The sequence below is a fragment of the Grosmannia clavigera genome, assembly GCF_000143105.1.
Source record: "Grosmannia clavigera kw1407 unplaced genomic scaffold GCSC_179, whole genome shotgun sequence".
Classification (NCBI taxonomy): Eukaryota; Fungi; Ascomycota; class Sordariomycetes; order Ophiostomatales; family Ophiostomataceae; genus Leptographium; species Leptographium clavigerum.
Genome location: NW_014040759.1, coordinates 777,053 through 795,149, shown reverse-complemented (window position 1 = coordinate 795,149; position 18,097 = coordinate 777,053). Strand labels below are relative to the sequence as shown.

At 48.2% G+C, this 18,097-nt stretch overlaps 3 protein-coding genes across 3 annotated transcripts; 2 read left to right on the top strand and 1 right to left on the bottom strand.

The window, feature by feature from the left end:
* Window positions 1-2,414: 2,414 nt before the first annotated feature.
* CMQ_221 (uncharacterized protein) lies at window positions 2,415-5,597 on the top strand (the record flags this gene model as incomplete). Its single annotated transcript, XM_014313843.1, has 2 exons — window positions 2,415-2,759; window positions 3,237-5,597. The coding sequence occupies 2 exons, from the start codon at window positions 2,415-2,417 to the stop codon at window positions 5,595-5,597; spliced, it is 2,706 nt and encodes a 901-aa protein (XP_014169318.1).
* Window positions 5,598-5,990: 393 nt separating this feature from the next.
* On the bottom strand, window positions 5,991-6,464 carry CMQ_90 (uncharacterized protein; the record flags this gene model as incomplete). Its single annotated transcript, XM_014314029.1, has 1 exon — window positions 5,991-6,464. One exon carries the CDS (start codon window positions 6,462-6,464, stop codon window positions 5,991-5,993), a length of 474 nt encoding a protein of 157 aa, XP_014169504.1.
* A 6,393-nt stretch (window positions 6,465-12,857) lies between these two features.
* On the top strand, window positions 12,858-14,393 carry CMQ_115 (uncharacterized protein; the record flags this gene model as incomplete). Its single annotated transcript, XM_014313737.1, has 5 exons — window positions 12,858-13,016; window positions 13,058-13,354; window positions 13,457-13,924; window positions 13,948-14,035; window positions 14,083-14,393. 5 exons carry the CDS (start codon window positions 12,858-12,860, stop codon window positions 14,391-14,393), a joined length of 1,323 nt encoding a protein of 440 aa, XP_014169212.1.
* Window positions 14,394-18,097: the final 3,704 nt, after the last annotated feature.

Here is an 18,097-nt window from a genome sequence, read left to right as displayed (position 1 = left end):
CAGCCCGTATACGGTGTACAGGTCCAGAGATAATATGGCAGCTAGCATCGCTGGATCTGCGCGCTCTGGGAACCGTAGCTTACTCTTGGCTCGTGTTTTGAAGCCCGCTGGTGCAATGATCTAGGACGCGTCAACTGTAGATGTATGATGGCAACAAACATCCTCCTTTTATTTGCATCGTATTCTGTCCTCCGTCGCTCACAATACTAGTCGTGAACCCTGTTTTAAAGTTCAAGAATGTCAGCGCCTTTGCAGTGGCGTCTGTCGTCTTCCTAGGCAGATAAAACTGCCCGATTGGCCTGTCACCAAACCGGGAACTTCATGTAGTGCATCCCTGACTTCGCTGCTCGTTACCCCGGAAAGTTCCTCAGGGTTAGGGATAGCACGCCAGATCAGAGCAACTAACTCTGGGTCCTAAAGATACTGATTCCCTTCGGCTACAGCTTTTTGCGCCTTATTTTGAGCATCTGCCGGGTTGGCTCATCCAAAACCAACCCATTGGTCGTCTTGTGGTCGTTTGCAAACATAACGGTAGAAGCTACAAAGACTGAAGCATCACACAGCGCCATTATGATATTGCCCTATCTGGAAGGTCGGCCGGAGATTGACAAATAGTAACTGGTCATCTACACTATCTGATGCTGCGCACGCTTAGTAATACAGAAACACTATTACGGAAGCACATTGGGATGAAGTTACTTATTAGACAAAAGGAAGCAAAAAAAACCCCAAAACATCAAAGTTTAGTCTGAATTTTGTAACAAAGACAACATATAAAACACTACTACAAAACAGTGTTGGGCCCTAGGAAGGGAAGGAGCGAGGGAGGGGTGAGGAGGGGTATCAACTTCCCCTCCTCCACTCCCTCTCTCGGGGGAAAACTTAGCAGAATACATCACCGTTTTACCAAGAGCCGTCGAGGCAGTCGTTTCGTTTCTGTTGTTTTCGAGTGTTTTGTCTCGCATCTTTCACTGGCGATCCAGGCAGGGATCACGAGTCGTTCTTCCTGCTAACGTACCCTTCTTCTCCTTCCCTTCCTATCATGACTGCAACTCGTTGGCGATATGTAGGTGGCCGCTACGAATGTGCATCTACGTTGCAGGGATTGTTATAAGGCCGGGGTAGGTTACTGGAAAGTCTCCAGTGTTTAAACTATGGACCGGGTCGAGTTGAGATTAGCGTATAAGGTATCTTACGAAGTAATCCATACGGAATATTGCGGGCGGTTGTGGTGTGGGTATCGCGCAAGAACTGCTGGGGCGTCGACTGTAATGGTGGTGGTAGTGAGCTGTCACTCGAAAAGGACGAGGAAGGGTTCAAGGTGTCAGATGATGGTCGTTAATGCGACGGTTGGCTCGGATCGTGTCGAAGTGAAAACTGTCTTGGATTTTCTCAAAGTCTGGCAATTGCCAGAGATCTGAATATTTAGCAGTCGCTGTCCATAACTGGTGAAGTCCTGGGGAAGGTAGGTCCTAGGACCTAATTCATCTAGTCTACCTAATAACATGATTATTCTATGATCTGGTGAAGCATGAAAAAGTAATCTTTAATCTAAAAATAAATTAACAAAGGGCTGGATCAAGCCATATTAAGTGACAAAGTCCGCAAGATCGCCGTCCCTAGCGTGCATCAGCGCCATTGGCATATTTGAAGGGGTGACACGGAGGCCCTATTTAAGGTGCCAAGTTTACACTATTTAGCTCTAAATTCATTTAGGGCGTCACTTTGTTAGCGGAGAACGCGTCGGTGCGTATCGTGGCTAGATGTGATGCCAGTTAACGCAAGTGCGGGGTAATACATAGCTTTCTTGAGTGATGCGCCTTGATAAAAAGGCCGACAAACAGTGGTATAGCAGTGACCCCTCTTTCTAAAATTAAGCGTGTGAACCTTTCTCTCTTAGCCCAAGTCTAGGAGGCTAATTGTCCACCATTCCATCAGCTATCAATGCCACACGACTGCCATGTTCACGCCAATTCAAGGCCGTCGGAAGGGTTGGTTGTACCTTATAGGAAATACTCCGGCAAAGTGCTTAAGCGAGGATGTCCCCAAACAGACGGCAGCCGATATTCTCGTTCTTGGCTGCGGTAGCATTCGTAACGTCTTGTTTACAATCTATGCCGATAGTAAGTAGCCTTTATGTCCCGTTGGCATGACATTGGTGACTTGAAAGTAGTCTAATCTTTGATAAACAGATCGTCCCTTGGACTTCACATGCTGCGATGTGGAAACGGCCGTCTTAGGCGAGCTAAATTAGTCCCCGTCGACGGATCGAGTCAAGGCTCCTGTTGCTAACGACCTATGCAGCCCGAAATGTCCTTGTACTGTCCCTCATTCTCGACGATAAGGACGGACAAAAGGGATCGGATATTTGGAGGATTTATTATCATATATATCTGACATCCGATGTCTGTGACATGGCACAAGCCCAGGCGAAGAGCCTATTTGATCTTCTGGAAGATGCAGGCACATGGGACAGAAGTAAATATGGGAAAACCATCACGTTTTGTGACACCGAAACCCAGAATCATGTTCGTGACATGCTCGGATTCTATGCCAGAGAGAAAGGCCCGAATGACTTGGACAAGGCTCGCGAAGCACTGGCAGAGACGCGGCAACACAGGAGGACATCCGTGACGAGCCTATCCACTTTCAACCTGATGGGACTCCGGTCTGCTGCTCCTGCAGGCATCGAGAACATGGTAGAAATGGAGAAGATATCGAGAGACTACTGGACCCGCGGGACCACGGATCCCATCGTTGTTACTCAGAAAACCAGCAGTCGGTTCAGCCCCCCCAAAACACGAATGCCCCAAATACAAAGTGCTTCAAAATTCAACCCCTTATTTGTCCACCCAAACCACTCCGCCTTCCTCCACTATGGGCTAGAACCTTTTCTAGATTTTCATGCAGCTGTTGCCATTGTCCCACTAGAGAGAGAATCGCCTTTACAGGCTCCATCCAGGAGGCTCGCGGAGGTGGTACAGATGGAATTTTGCACCTGGGCAGCTGCGTTCCGGCGTTCTGTGGACAGAGTTAAGCTGCGTTTCGTGAATGCGGATGCACTTGCACTCTCACATACGCTACATCACGTTCGCATGAGCAACAGGAAATCTGACACGGCAAACCTGTACACTCATAGGGAGCAGTTCGACGTATTACGACTTGATAGTGACATGTATGGGCCTGGAGGATCCGCACCGCTTCTCTTTGACGTGATCGATACATCCAACCTCTAGGATTACCTGGGCATGATGAACCTGCTTTCAGCCACTTCCAAAGTGCTGTCAGACTCGCCTTTTGCATCCATTCATACAGAAATGATGGTCCCCATGGGAGGATCAAACGAGAATACAGTTCACAACCTGCTCTGCGGGGACCTCATCAGCGTTGCCGCTCTGTTTCGATTGGCACCTGTTGAATTCAGCACAAACAGCGCCACCAATCCCCGTGAAGAGAATTTGATCTCTGGCAATCCGTTCCCAAACCAGGCGGCACGCCAGGAGGCGAATGCCAAGTCTTCATTCTCCGCCTGGAAAATAACATGGAAGCGACCTCCTAAACATGGGTTTGGAATTCCGAGTGCGCCAATCACATTCAGCGACGATGATCTAGCAAGCATGCTGTTTTCCATCTATCTAAACATGTTCAGAGAAGAGAGTCTAAAGATTACCCTGGACCGTATTATCCTGAACAGAATGGCACAACCTCGCTACAGTCGGGCTACTTTTGCAGCCTTTTTATCCGTTGTCAGAGAGACCACCCTTGTCGACTGGGAGGCCACCATGGCCCGTTTTCTATTCCTGCTCGCAAAAGATTGCACACTGATGCTGGCGGGTAATTTCTCGCAAGAGGCCATTATACACCTACATGCTTTCAATGTCTATATCTTCCCCGAGCTGAAGAACTCTCCCGATCACCGAAATCAAGAGGTTCTCTCAAGAAATATCCCCTTACAGAGCTGGAACGCCCCACCCACAGCCGTGTACATAACCATGGAAATTCCGAGGTCGTGTCTAGAATATTTTACACAAGCGAACCGCAGAGACATACCCCACGTGCTGCAATGTGCCGTTCAATCCCCTTCTCGCCATTGGCGTCATGATTTTTGTGCTCTTCAAGTTGGATTCGGAAAACTGACGGCTTTTGATGAGAGAACGGATGACACTTATGAGCTTCATGTCGCCCATGACCGCCTTGGTTGGGATGGAAATTCTCCCCTGATTGTTTCTTTCATGGTACCGACATGGGTCCTCTTGCAGGAGCATCTCGACACCTGCGTCATGTTCTACATCCGCACTACTGTTGCAACACTCGACTCGGCAAAACACCTTGGCCCAGATCTCAATCTGTTCTCTACAAAGCTCGGCGATAAGCGCATCCACATTTCTCGCAACCCTCCGAATCAATCTGGACCGGCAATTATACACCATGACCATCACAGTGGCCGAGAAAAGAGTACAATGGGGCGAGAAAACTACCTTGTCTCGAAATCTGTGTTTGCAAAGACGAACGGAAAATCGAAAATAGAAAGCGTGACGACCCGACTGGAGTTTTCTTCCAACATCCGTGTTTCTTCCCTCTCTACTAACGGGTCTGACAGCATCCAGTCCCTCTCTCCATGGAATATGATGCTTACTCTAAGTACGGGAGAACAGGTGCCATTGGATCTGCCCGTCCCTGTGGACCAGTCATCTGTCCAGGTGCTTATCCCCAAGGACCACAATTTCGTTCAAGTGCAAGGCAGTGTTTCTACGGAAACATCTTGGACAAGATCGCCTTCTCCCGTCGTTTTGTACAACGGCACGCCCGTCAGCTGGAACACATCGCACCTAAACATGGACATTCTGCCGTCTATACAAACCGAAAAGAAGCTGATCTGGCTACAACCACACTTGGAAAGCATGTTTACGGGGCGCGAGAAGAACTTGCTGGCGCACAAGGAGGAGGCGGCTGAAGGAGAACGAGGGAGGATCGATCTGAAACAGTCATTGCTGATTCTATTCTCCAAGTTTACGGAGTACAGGATGTCGGGGAAACCCCTCCTGTTTCTCTTAACAGCTGAAGAGCAGGGGGACGTAAAGTTTCTGGTGTTCCCATCGAAGCTACGCATGGATCTCTCGGGACGTTCCGTCCTCCTTGACATTGCTGTACTGCCGTTTTACGAAGCCCCAAACGATAAATCTTCCAATGTGTGCTTTAGCAATGTCGACCTCTTGAACGAGACAAAGGATGATATGTACGAGATTCGGTTGAGTCCGAATGAACTGCTGCTGTGGAGGATGATGCTTCCGTCTTGGATCGAACGGTGCAGGACGTGGAAGCACCGCCCTACATGCGAATATAGGAGTGCAGGAAGGGTACCGATTCAATTGCTACCGGATTCCGAGTCTGTGTGTTCATGTGGGCGGGGCCACTTCCCAAAGAATTATTTTCAAGGACGGCCACAATGGAATTCCGCCGCACAGTTTGCGTCTCGTGCTGCCATATCGCCCCTGTTTCCTTCCCGCCTGGTCGGTAATGCGTATCATGGTTCTTCTTCTGCTTCTGCCTCTGTCTTGACAAGGATTGTCCGGAAAATAAAGACCATTGTGCGTTAAATCTACCCGAATTCCAACTTGGCTCTTTTCTCGGAATCTGGTCTCGAGAATAAACAAGCAGCCCCATCCATCTCAGTCTTCAGTGCATCGCTTCTCTCGGCTATGTGGGTGTCCTGAATGGCTGCCGGTTGGCCTTGTGAAACTGACGCGACAGTGTAGCAGCTGCTTATGGAGGAGTACATCGCACGGCCAGGTAAGGCGCCTCGCCGTGACAGATACTTACATTGTGGATGATAAAAGGGAACGGGTTGTACATATCCTGGCTGCATGTCCGACAAAACAATAGTCAGTGATGAAAGGGACAGCTGAAAACTTAACAAGAGTGATTTGGCTAAGAGCAGTACTACAAAATAGCAAGCGTTCTGCATGATGTATTCAAGAAAATGCCTACAACTACGTTGCACGGTAAGGCCACCATTGCTGCCCAGGTGAAATAAAACCCCCCAGATTAGGCCCTGCATCGTTATAGTAGGCATCAAAATCGAAATAGGCATCGATATCAAACGTTTCCCAGTTTCTGGGTGCAAACTGGAGACTTGGGTGAGACAAGCCAGCATCGAAGTCGCTCCAAGACACAAAGTCTCCCCGTGATTCTCCTTCAGGCAGGTTGTAATTTGAGACCAGCAGACCTCCCTCTGCCGTGCCAGACTCTGTTGGTTCCAAAAGATGCGACTCTTCAGAGGCCATTTGAATTGGCCCCATATCCATTTCTGTGTCCTCGATGTTGGCTATCCCTGGACTGTCATGGTCATCCATGCCGTCCGTGTCGTCCGTGTCGTCCATGTCGTCCATGCCATCCATGCCGTCCATGCCGTCCGTGGAATCGCTGTCAGTCAGTCTATCGTCATATGAGCTGTTTTCCAGCATTTGGAGCAGGTTTCAGCGCATTCGCATTTGAGAAGATCCTCTTGGTTGAACAGTAACTCATCGTCATCCGTCCATTCCCGGTGGTCCCGAAGAAGCCTTTCCACTGCAAAATGGAATTCTCTGGTTGCAAACTGAACGGCCCGAAGATACTGGCGTTGTCCTTGACCCTCTATCAAGGTTTTCGATCGAAGTAGAAGAGAGACCATGTCCAGCCGGCCATTCTCGGCTGCACCCTCGAGTGCCGTTCTTCCATTGTGACCTATTCCTCGGAAATTTGGATCTGCTCCGTGGTCCAGAAGTAGCTTTGCAATTGGATTATAGCCATGCATCGCTGCCATTTGTAGAGCTGTTGCCTCTGTATCGTGCCCCTCGTCCTCCTCGTCCTCCTTGTGCCCTAGTATAACAACAGGTGAGTTTATGTCAACGCCTGAAGATATAAGCATCTCTACAATTTCGACACTCCCGAGTTTGGCAGCCGCCACTAATGCCCAAGTTTTGTTTCCGACTTCTTGTTGATCGATCAATATTTCTAAGATGTCCGTGCTTGACGTCCATCTTAACACGCTTGGATGATTCACGTCTGCGCCATATTTAAGCAGTAGTTTCACAATATCTTCGTTTTCACCCTGTACAGCAATAGCGAGGGCTGTATCGCCATTCCAGGTCGCAGTCAAGTCGGCTTTTCCGAGAAGTATTTTTCGAACCAGAGTTTCATGATCATCACAGGCGAAGATAAGACAGAGGTCTGAGCAGTCTTGAAGTCTCATCTTCATACATGTGTTTGGTATGCCGGAAATGAGATATTGAACCAGAACATCAGCGACGCTTTTGTCCTCTAGAATAAATGCATTTTCGACAGTATCCTTGCTGGGAAGAAAACCATTGTCTAGGAGGATTTTCATTGTTCTGCTGGAGTTCCAAAAAGCAATAGAAGTCAAAGTCTCCTCTGCGCATTGCCGGTTGAGTTCTTGTGAACCTAGATTCTTGCGTATTACGTCCGGCTTCAGACATAAATGACGAAAACAAAGGCTTGCCGAGATAGAACTGATTCCGAATTGAAGCAGCAAGTTGACCATTTCTTCATCTCCTTCTTGAGCTGCTATAGACAGGGCGCTGCCCTCGTATAGGCAGCATGTGTTGCGGGTGGACTGGCGACGTCCCAGCAGAATTTTGATCAGAGATATGTCACGTTTTCGGTTCTTCGTTGAAGAATATACCATAGCCATCAAGAGTGCTGCATCGTACTCATTAGGATCTTTCATGAGTTGTTGGTATGGGAAAGTCGGTGAACCGTGACGAAAAGCTGCAGATACCGGCGTCAAAGTTTTATCAGAACCTCTGTCGAAAGAGGTGCACCGTTTCAAGTCATCCTCCATTCCCATACTCAAGGCAACATAAACAGAAGGACCATCCACTTTGGAGCCTGCTTCGATCAGAAGGCTTGCGAGTTCAAAATTCTTTTCACGAAGAGCTATGTGAAGTGGTCTCCCATGGAATCTTTCCTCGGTTTGATAGTCAGCTGCGCTGTCTAGGCAAGGTTTTAATTCCAAGTCTAGAAGTCCCTTCACGACGATAGATAGTCCCAACTGAGTTGCCAGGTGAAGTGACGGAACACCGTATATTTCCGAGCGGTCCAAATTTGCTCCATGCTCCTTCACTCTTTTGATTATGTGAAGTGTTTTCGTTTGCAAAACAGAGTGATCAACGTTAGAGGAATAATCAATTTCTGGTGTGAACTCTGAAGTCGAGGGCTCGTCTGTGAAGCTAGCATGACCGAGAGAAGTTTTGAGTGTATGTGTTGATATAAGAAGGGTGGAAAGAACAGCCTCTGGTTTAGCGTTTGCGGGATTTTTTTGAAGCAGATTTAGCATTTCCATTGTATCATGTTTTTCTGCATGATAGCGAAGAAGTTGAACCAGCTCCTCCAAGATTGCTGTGTAGTGAAGTGTAAGATAGACGGCCGTTTGAGGAAATTGTGATAGATCGCGCTTTAACATCTGGACCGGTGACTCATGCCATCCGCATGCATCTATTTCTTTCTCTGTTTTGGGTAGTTTTGCCCCGTTTCTGTGAAGGAAATCGGTGACATCCAAGCTGTTATATAGTATAGCTGCTTGGATAGGAAGAACACCGTTGTAACCGAGCAATTCTTTGAACATCGGGAACAAAAGTCGTTTGCATGGGTCGGCGCCTGTGCGAAGGAGGAGTTCCACGGCCTCCGAATTGTTTAGTCGAATGGAAGAGGAGAAAAGAGAGTCAAGGAGGACTTCAGAAGAGTGGGAATTGGATTTTCGTAGATATGAGAGGAAAGGCTGCAGAAGAACTAGATTGTTGAGTAGGGCTTTAATGATCTTGTTTTCATTACTGTCGTATGACCGAATGTGGTGGTTTGTGATGCCATAAAACATGGCTTCCAAGAGGACATGCATTCTCCGGGTTTCAGCTTTGCCAATGGTGTTTGCTGTGGTAGTTTGGTATGGCATAACAGTATCTGGCAAGAAACGACCTAGGGCGGAGTGAATTTCTGAGAGGAAAGGCGCTATCGACATGTTGGCCATTTTGAGGGACGCGATCCTATGCTCATTGGGGGCTTCGAAGGCATCGACGATCCTCGAAACAATTTCCTGAGCGAACACTGGCATATTGATACTATTGGTGAAATCTACATGCCCTTTCGTTAGTACAGTGCGTAAAATTAGGACCAGTAGTTGAACATACATTGATAGACAGTTTTCTGGAAGCAAAGCCAGGGATTGTTGAAGCTCGGGATTAGCTGGGGGGACGGGCGAAAGTGAAGGTGTGCGAAAAGTCAGTCCCCATTCGTTATCGGAGGCTTGGGGACTGGGAGCTACATGGGGAAACTTGTCAACTCCGTTCGAGGCGACCCGGTACCTGAAGACAGTATGTACTTACACTGTTGGTAAAACTTGCTGGCCAAGGTTGGTTTGCAGTGTCGTTTGAGCTGTTTCCGGATATAATCCATAGGAACGACATGCCCGTCCCTCAAGATTTTCGTCTGCTTGTTTGCCTTGTCTCTCTTGCTTAGCTTGCGGTTAATATAATTCCGCTGTTTTGACGAGATATATTTCTCGATCCCCATGTCTTGAAATGGCTTCTGTACTGCTGTCTCCTGGATAGAGTCAGTACGTTTATTCAGTAACGAAAAATAGGCTGTCGCCGCTTCGAAAACAACGCACGTAGCCCTGAATCCACGTTTGGCCGTCTCTTCCATCAAGTCTTCGAGCTTTGTATCCTGGTACAGCGTCTGTATATCGGTCTTGTAGATTTCCCACCTGTCCTGTATCTCTTCGGGCGCGAGGCTCGCCATTGTGCTCGGAACAGTAAAAGCGACGAACACGTCTGAAGTGTAGAGGCGATTTTGCTTATCCAAAGATCTGAGCGTCGGTACAAGAGTTGTATGTTATGTATCAGAGACAAAAAAGCTTGCCCTTTGGATGAACACGCCAAATATATATACCCAGTAAGACCACTTGCTTCCCTTATGGAGCACTGTTTTATTGGACTTTGACAAAATTTTATGGAGAACCCCGGGATGCGCAGTGATTGGCTCATGTACAGAATATGTGGAGGGGTACTCCGTAAGGAGAACGCCAACAAAATACTAAAGTGGACCATAGCACGGTTAGTGGGACTACGGAATACATGCACCATTGGCTCTTGTACAAAATGTTTTGCTGGGGTGAGAAGAATGCCTCGGACAAGGACATTCGAAGTGTCGTCGATGCCGCCGAGCGTTGCCACACTGGTACGGTTCGAAGCCCTCATTCGTTGCTTCAAAGAGGCTACTTGTTGACGGTCAGATGCCCACCTCCACAAGTATGCCAACTGCCCTTACAATATGGGTCATTGCTTTGGCAGTACAAAAATCTATGATTATAAGAACTGGCCTTTTTTCTGTCTTAGTATAGTTTAATTTACTTCTACTCATATAAGTTTTGAAGCTTTTTTTTCTTTGACTGCACAAATCTCAGCATAATCGGCGACACATTTGTATTCTTAAGCTATGGAGCAATCAGATGTCCGTACCCCCTTTGCAAACTCTGCCATTAATGCTAAGTAGGCATTAACTATAGGAATGCGCTAGCAACAAGGGGAAGTCTGAAGCCCAGACGTCTATGGCGAGCACTAAAGACAGCGGCAATGAGTGGACTCAGGTCCACCGGTGGAAGGACCCCCAACATGCCTTTGTTAGTGGCAGTACCTTAGCCACTTGGCTTCAACAAGGCATAGCAGAGGAGCCATATCATGCTCTGTATGTTGTCAGAGTCTCAGTCAGAGCCTCAATTGATAATCCCCACGTCCAAACCGAGACGGAGGCCAACGACACAGTTATTGCTCTTTGCGGCCCAGCAGACACGAAGAAATGAGGAAGTGATGTCTAAGGCAAACTGAGTTTCTTATTAACAGTCTCTATGTCAGAAGCTGTTCATCTTCTTTCCCAGTGCTGCTACTTTGCTTTTCTGTGTTGTGTCTGGCTTCTAGATTCTCAAGCTCCTATGGGACTATATGTAGTCTTAACCACACACACAAATTAAATGATTACGGGCCCTTGTATGTCCTTGGTAAATCTTCTAAATAAACTTCCTACCTTCGTGTCTGTACAGATTTCGGGCACGGCTTGAGTTATAAGCCATGCTGAGTGTTTGTATCCATCTAATTACTCATTTGGAAACAGTTTTGCCTGGCCCTAGGTATAGAAACAATATACAGCCTTTTGCTTTAATAAATGAGTAAACCGGTCACAAGAGCTACCTGCATTAAAAAGACTTGCGGTCAGTATTCGAAAAATTAGAAACCCCCTACTCTTTCTATTTTGTTTTCGGACAGTAAAGACGTAGTACCGCTGTATTTACTACAAGAGACATGAGTTTTTGTGTATGCTTTGTCTGAATATATCCAATGCCTAGGGTGTAATCAGATATCACATACTGTTGTTTAATCATAATATCCCTCCTAATTCGGGTGTTATTTAGCATCCATCGCTAGATTCAAACCATCCACACGCCCACGAATCTGTATTATCGCCTATCATCTATACTATTTAAACCGGTCTTTACTGCAAAGCCAGTATACGAATTTCATCAGCACACCCGGCGGGGGAATGAAGGCGGCTGCGATTAGGGCCAAGATCGTGTTCCCCCATCCCCGCTCGATGTTTTGATATAAAGAAGGGCCAATTGGCGGCAGGATGCGTCAGCAAATTCTCGGATGATGACATCCGCCGCTATCGCGGATTCCCCGTGAATGTAGTAAACGTCCATCACGTACGTCGATGGTGGAAAGCTCCGATAAGCGGCACGATACATTTAACATGGGACGCTAATGTCCATCCGTAGAAGAGGAAGGCCAGTAGAAGGGTAATTGCAGCAAGGACCAAGTGCATCAAGCGAGCCTCCGGCTTGATTGCGTCGTTCTTCTTTTTCCGCCAGTGGCCTATGTCGCGGTCAGAGGCGGAAGTGTAGAGGGCCAAGGCGATGGTGCTGCCTATTGCGAGACTTTGGAAATGTCAGACCAACAGAGCTTCTGGAAAAGACTCCGGGCTATTTCTACTCTATGTATTCCATGAGGATGGCAATAACAAAGAGACCAAGGCGTATGTATGGCCATAGAGCCTTGCGCTAGCGTGAGGCTGGGAAACTTGGCCAGGATCTGCATCGGCCTCGTAATAATTTCGGTCAGGGTGCATGTATCAACCCGGGCTTGATGCTTGGGGGGATACTGCAGTTCAGAAATCTACTGCAACCTACAGTTATTAAGACGGTGCAACGCGGTCGATCAGAAAAGTGGAAGTGGATTTCACGTGACGGTTGTGACGTTCACAGAGCTGTCATACTTCTCCGAAGTTAGTAAAACCGGGCGTTTGCGCGATACGAGAAAACGCTACACAGTGCCAGCGCCGCAAGGACAAACTTGGGTTGCGTTCGGGTTGATTACTCCTTCAGTACCTGGGGCTTGGTCCATTGGCTCAATTCCCAATAAACGATAAGGTTAGACAGCAGTGTCCGCTAAAGCGCTTTAACGCAAGAATAAGTTTACCATTCGGCGACAGATATGTTTTAGCGAACCGGAGCCAATGTCCGGCCGTATACCACTTTTGGTCGCATTCGTACATGAAGGATTTGTGCCAAGAGGCTCCATTGAGGCTGCGCAGCTATTCCGCCTTGCTTCTGGCTGCCAGACATGAGTATTTGTTCTCTGTGCTCCCGTGCTGTCTTTGTCTTTTATTTAGGGTTTCCTGTTGCCCAGCATCTCGATTTACCTTGTCTGTGGCTTCCAGTCGTGGCTCATTTTGTTCACTAACAACTCTTCTTTGTGATCGCTGTGCTTCGCCGAAAATCTCGATTAATTCCGACTTATCTCGATTCTGACAAGATGAAGTCTGCTTCATGGGACGAAGAAGTTCTACCCCCCGAGTATGTTGCCGGACCTCAATCGCCATCCCCGGCTGTGGCCAAGCAGCAGCCCAATCACAACACCAGCACTAAAGCTGGCTCGGAAGCTGACGCCGGAATCGATTTGCTCGTACTACCAGTGAGGCCGGCATCTGCTGCTAATGTGCCCTCTATCTACAGGCCACACTCGTCCCCATCTCCCAACTCTCGACAGCCTCTGTGCCTGCAGGAGGGGGCACAGTCGGCGATGAGGCAAAAACCCGGACGTTGATGCAGAAGATTGGTGCTACCAACATGCTCTGGCTATGGAAAGTGGCTGTGCGCATGCTGATGATGATTGCTGAAGCCATCGTGGTTTCCTGCATGGGTGCCGCCATAGGCAACGGAGCGTGGACGAGCCTGAAGCACAATTACGATGGCCTTGATGAAGGTTGGTCCAATATCGACAACGAACTGGTGGGCTTTGCTGTGATTCCCGTATGTGTCCGCGTTTTTTAGTTTTGACTCACCCCCTTCCGGTTGCTCCCTTCCCCTTTCCCCTTTCCTATACTTTCAATACACTTTACTAACAGCCCGAAGATCGCGGTCTCCTTTCTCTGGTGCTCCATTGTCGCCATCGTTCTGATAAAGCGGCGTCCTGCCCACCCTCTCCATCCCGGCGTCCCGCTCGGCATTGACCTCATACTGTGCCTGGTGTTTATAGCCCCTGTGATAATATTGAGGTACTGCGTCACGAACGTGGAGGAAATTGGCGCCGACCGCTTCATCCGCGATCCTGATGGTGGCCATGAGAATTACTATGGCTACTACACCCTGGTGCCCAACCGAACCTGGGTCTTCACCATTGCGTCTGTGCGAGGGACCTATACCACCACCACGTATAAAACGGTCGTGATACCGACCACGGCCGCGACTGTGCCTCGGTCGACTGCTGTATCTGTGACGGTGGCAATGCGCGACGAGCTGGTCGGCACGCCACAACAGCAGCTCCCGCCCAGGGTGACTTCCTCGGTGAGCAGTGGTGCCGACAGTGGCAACGAGGCTGACGTTGTGATACCGATATCTGAAAGTTTAACAACATCAAACTCACCGACATTGACAACGTCGACATTGAGGCCACCGAGGTTATCGGCTTTGAAAGCATCGACACAAACATTGGTTACAACTGTCACGCCGGGACCCGTAGCCCGCACATGCTTCATCAGCTGCTCCCGAGGATGCCGATGTTAACTTGTTTTGGACTGCTCGCCAGGCGCGCCTCAGAGAGTTGCTGGTTTCGTTCGTGCTGCCGTGCGTCGTACTGCTGCTGCACTTTACCATATTCGTGTGGGCGTGCAGTGACAGGAAGCAGAACAAGTCGCGGCCGCGTAATGCAGCCATCGCTTCGAACGCGCCTAGGAACGTGCGAAGCCGCAGACATGTCATGGCCAATGCGAACCGGCACGGCCAGTTGACAGGCGGAAACCCGGGCGTGTCCAAAACCAGGGAAGTCGTCTCGGCTTCCGGTCTCGTATGACAGACGATTGAGTAGCAGGAAACCTGAAGCATGCCTTTACAATATAAAAACAGACTAGTTACTGACACTCTGGCGAGCATGATCATGACGGTTTTTACACTTTTATTCTTTCTGCACTTCTGTTTCCCCTTTTATGATTATTTCAAGCTACATCTCACGAGAAGATGACCTAATGTAATGAAGATAGGAAGCTAACATAAAAGTCTTGTTGACTCCTTGTGATAATGTGTCATAGTATAGCATTGCAATAATACAATCACACCGTTTTATTCGTCTGTTCTTCCATTCTTCAAGCGCTCGACGTCCACTCGTGGATGTGATATTCTCCATTGCAATCCCACGTAAAGGCTTACCTGTACCAATTCAACCTTGGAATTTTTGAAACGTTTTAGACCTTTGGCTTCCAACAAACCATAGTGCAATTTATCGAAAGTACGCGTGCAGTGGCGACACTGTAAATCGGGCACTGAAACACAGCCGGGGACACAAGTAGCGCGCTGGGGATGCCCCGTTCGTGGCCTAAACACAGCAGCCATGCTGGGCAATGTTCGCTCGAGATACTGGAGGCGCTAAAACACGTTGTTGGCACGATCTAGCGAACCGCCCACAAGGGCGTCATCACAACGGACTCTCGAACCGCCTTGTCGTCACCAGCTACATCTGTGGTTGGGACCTTGTGTTTGCAAGGAGGAGCCATTGGGAAGTTGGCGACAAAGAGGCCGGGTGACCATCTTTTGTGCACTTGGTGATATGCAGCCGGCTTACGAAAACTACAGTGCGAAGACTTCTCGCTATAGTGAAGAAATAGATTACCGTTGATGGATGAACTTCAGGAAACAACAAAAGCAACAGAAAATGAGCTTCGCCGGTCAAAATAGTGATGTGTTTCAGATATCTTGAGAGGAAGGTCGAGTGAGGTCTTAGGAAAGCCTTCTTTGTGTAACCCCTTTTACCTTCTAGTTTGGGCGCCTAGCATCTGTCCCGGATTTCTCTGGGCGAGCATCGCCGAACCCTTGTTAATAACCGTGCGAAACAAGTAGGCAAGCAATAAGCAAACAAACAAATACTATTATTCGTGCCAGGCGGGGCTGCCGCGGGTTGTGTCTGTGGTCGTGAGGTTGGGGGTGGTGTAAGACGCTATGCTAGTCCAGTGTCTGAGAGAGATTTGATAGTAAGATATCGTCATTGTATCCCTTATTTGTCTGTATGATGTATGAAGAAAGAACTTAGGCGTGGCTTGGTGCGAATGACTTCCATTCTGGGTTCTTAGTTTTCTTGTCACTGGAAGTTGTAACCAGGCTCTTATAACAGGGTGTTCCCAGCAGTTGAACGCTGCTAGCCAGCCCTCGTTCGGCATCAAGGTAGGCACGGCAAAGGTCCTCAAAGGAGAGAAGTCCAAATGGCCAAGCGTTTTTGAATCTCTGCAATCAAGACAGTTTTCATCCAGGCCACCTTCTGTTCCCGGGTGTTAAATGCCTTGAGGACTAACACTAGCCGGCTATAGCTCTTAAAGAGCTCCCAGTCTACTATCCCAGTTCGAAGTGCAATGAAGATTCGTGGAAGAACGTGTGCACGCATTTTAAAGCATACAGACCGGAAACTCAGTCATTTAGTTGCTAAGTAATTCGAACACGGGCGTGCTCGTCACGGTTAACTTCGGCAACAAGTTTGTGATCCTCTATCCATCGTAGGTAAGGGGCTTAAACGCTGGCACTGGAGACACTGGTCTTGCTATTATACGAGTAATTGCGGTGTTGTTCACGGTCGGTAATGCTTATAATCTGATTATAAAAACAAAATCATCACGACGAAACCGTCTTCTCTTGCCAAGAGAAATACTAAAGAGGAAATATTGCATGAAAATGCCACGAGAGAACGGATGAAAGGAGGCGTCCATGCAGGAAAAGCATGAGCGAAACGTATACGCCATTACGGATTGAAGTGGTATTACCATGGTACGTAGCTAACAAACTAACGCTCAGAGCACCATTAAGGATGTGGCGACAATCCTTAACAGCGAACGTACATAGTGAGAGCGGAGGTAGGGTGAGGCCTCAGCTCGAACCAACAACAACACACACACCTACCAACGTACGTAACTGTGCACGAAGAGCACCTCCCTTCGTCAGAAGGTAGGGGCAGTATGTGGCTGGTTGTCGTGACATGGTCACGTGGCTAGTGGAGGGGTAATAAATACCCCTCCCACATCTCTGTAATTATCATGACTTAGAGAATTCAAGCTTTTTCTGCACACTTCGTGCATCAATTACTCAATTTTCGCTCGTTTTGTGGCTATACCATCAAAACCATAAAGTTTTCGTTTCCAATCAATCGAAACAACCTCCCTAGCACATAAGCAACAGCTGCCGGCCCACACATCGCTGAGTTTCCACACCCTTTCCTGAAAAAGTCCATTTTTCAACTTCCAAAGGGGGAGGGGGGGGGGGTTTAACTGCCTTATCTATACCTACTTGTGATCCCGAAAGGGGTGATAAGACGAGCCCGCCCGGCGAAATCTTGGGCGTAGTCTTTGCTTCACAAGTGTACTGCGTGTATGTCTTCGTAATTGATTGATTCTGTGCATGTGTGCGTGCCTGTCTGTCTCTCTCTTTAAGGGGAGGGAAGAAGAGAGGGTTTTTATATACATAGAGTGTGTAAGTGGGTGACAGAAGGCATGAATTTGTTCCACATCTGATTGGTAAGGAAAAGTGGAATTGGTCACGTGATGATATAGCATCCCGCGAGAGTCTTGACTTGCCATCCCGTGCGGCCAGAATAGGTGTTCTTAGGGGTGCACTTTCCTCATCACTTAATAGCAACACGAAATGGTTACTTTAATTACTCTTGTAAGGGCCACTCTTCCTACAACACAATTAAAAGGTGTCTTAGACCTTGTCAAAGCTGCCAATGTCGCCTTACGGTAGGTGGAGAAGGTGGAGAAGGAAAACGACGCAGTTACGGAGACTTCACAGCCGCAGATATCTTTCAACCCACCGTTCGCGCCGAGAACAATAAGACCCCCCTACGGAGTACTCTTTATCTCAATGCGCTTACTCCGTACTGTTGTCAATTTATGGGTGTCCAGTGAGCGTGTGTGTAGTTTATGGTTAGGTACTTCTGAGGTATGCCGACGTGCATGAAAACACGTACTAAATAGCCTCCTGCGCCACACAGTACATGTATTCTCCCATTACACGGCAAACGCACACATCCCACCCATTCTAGTCTGGTTCATTCGACAACTCCCGCACCGCTACTAGAATATAACACAATTGAGAGCTTGAAAGGACTAAGATCAATACTCGTAACAACAAACAACAAACAACTGTCTCGACGGCTCAGGAAAACGGTGCTGTCCCTCAGAGGGGGGTGGAGGAGGGGTCCTCCTCACCCCTCCCTCGCACCTTCCTTTATCAGGGCACAACAAGCTCACCTAAGATATCATTATAACCGTTGGCAGGAGCTAAGGAAGAGGGACCTTGTCACCACCCTAGGGGGTAGAAGTGAGGTTGTAGTGCTTGGTGATGCTAAATACTGTATGCTTATGTGAGGGGCAGATGAGGGACATGTCAGGTCATGTGACAGACTTTGTCAGGTGTTGGTGTGAAATGGAGATGATCTATTATCCCCTGCCGTGGCTACCGGGGTTTTGCTCCATAGAGGGAGGTACTAGGAAGCTGAGACAGGGGGGGAGGTTCTTTCTT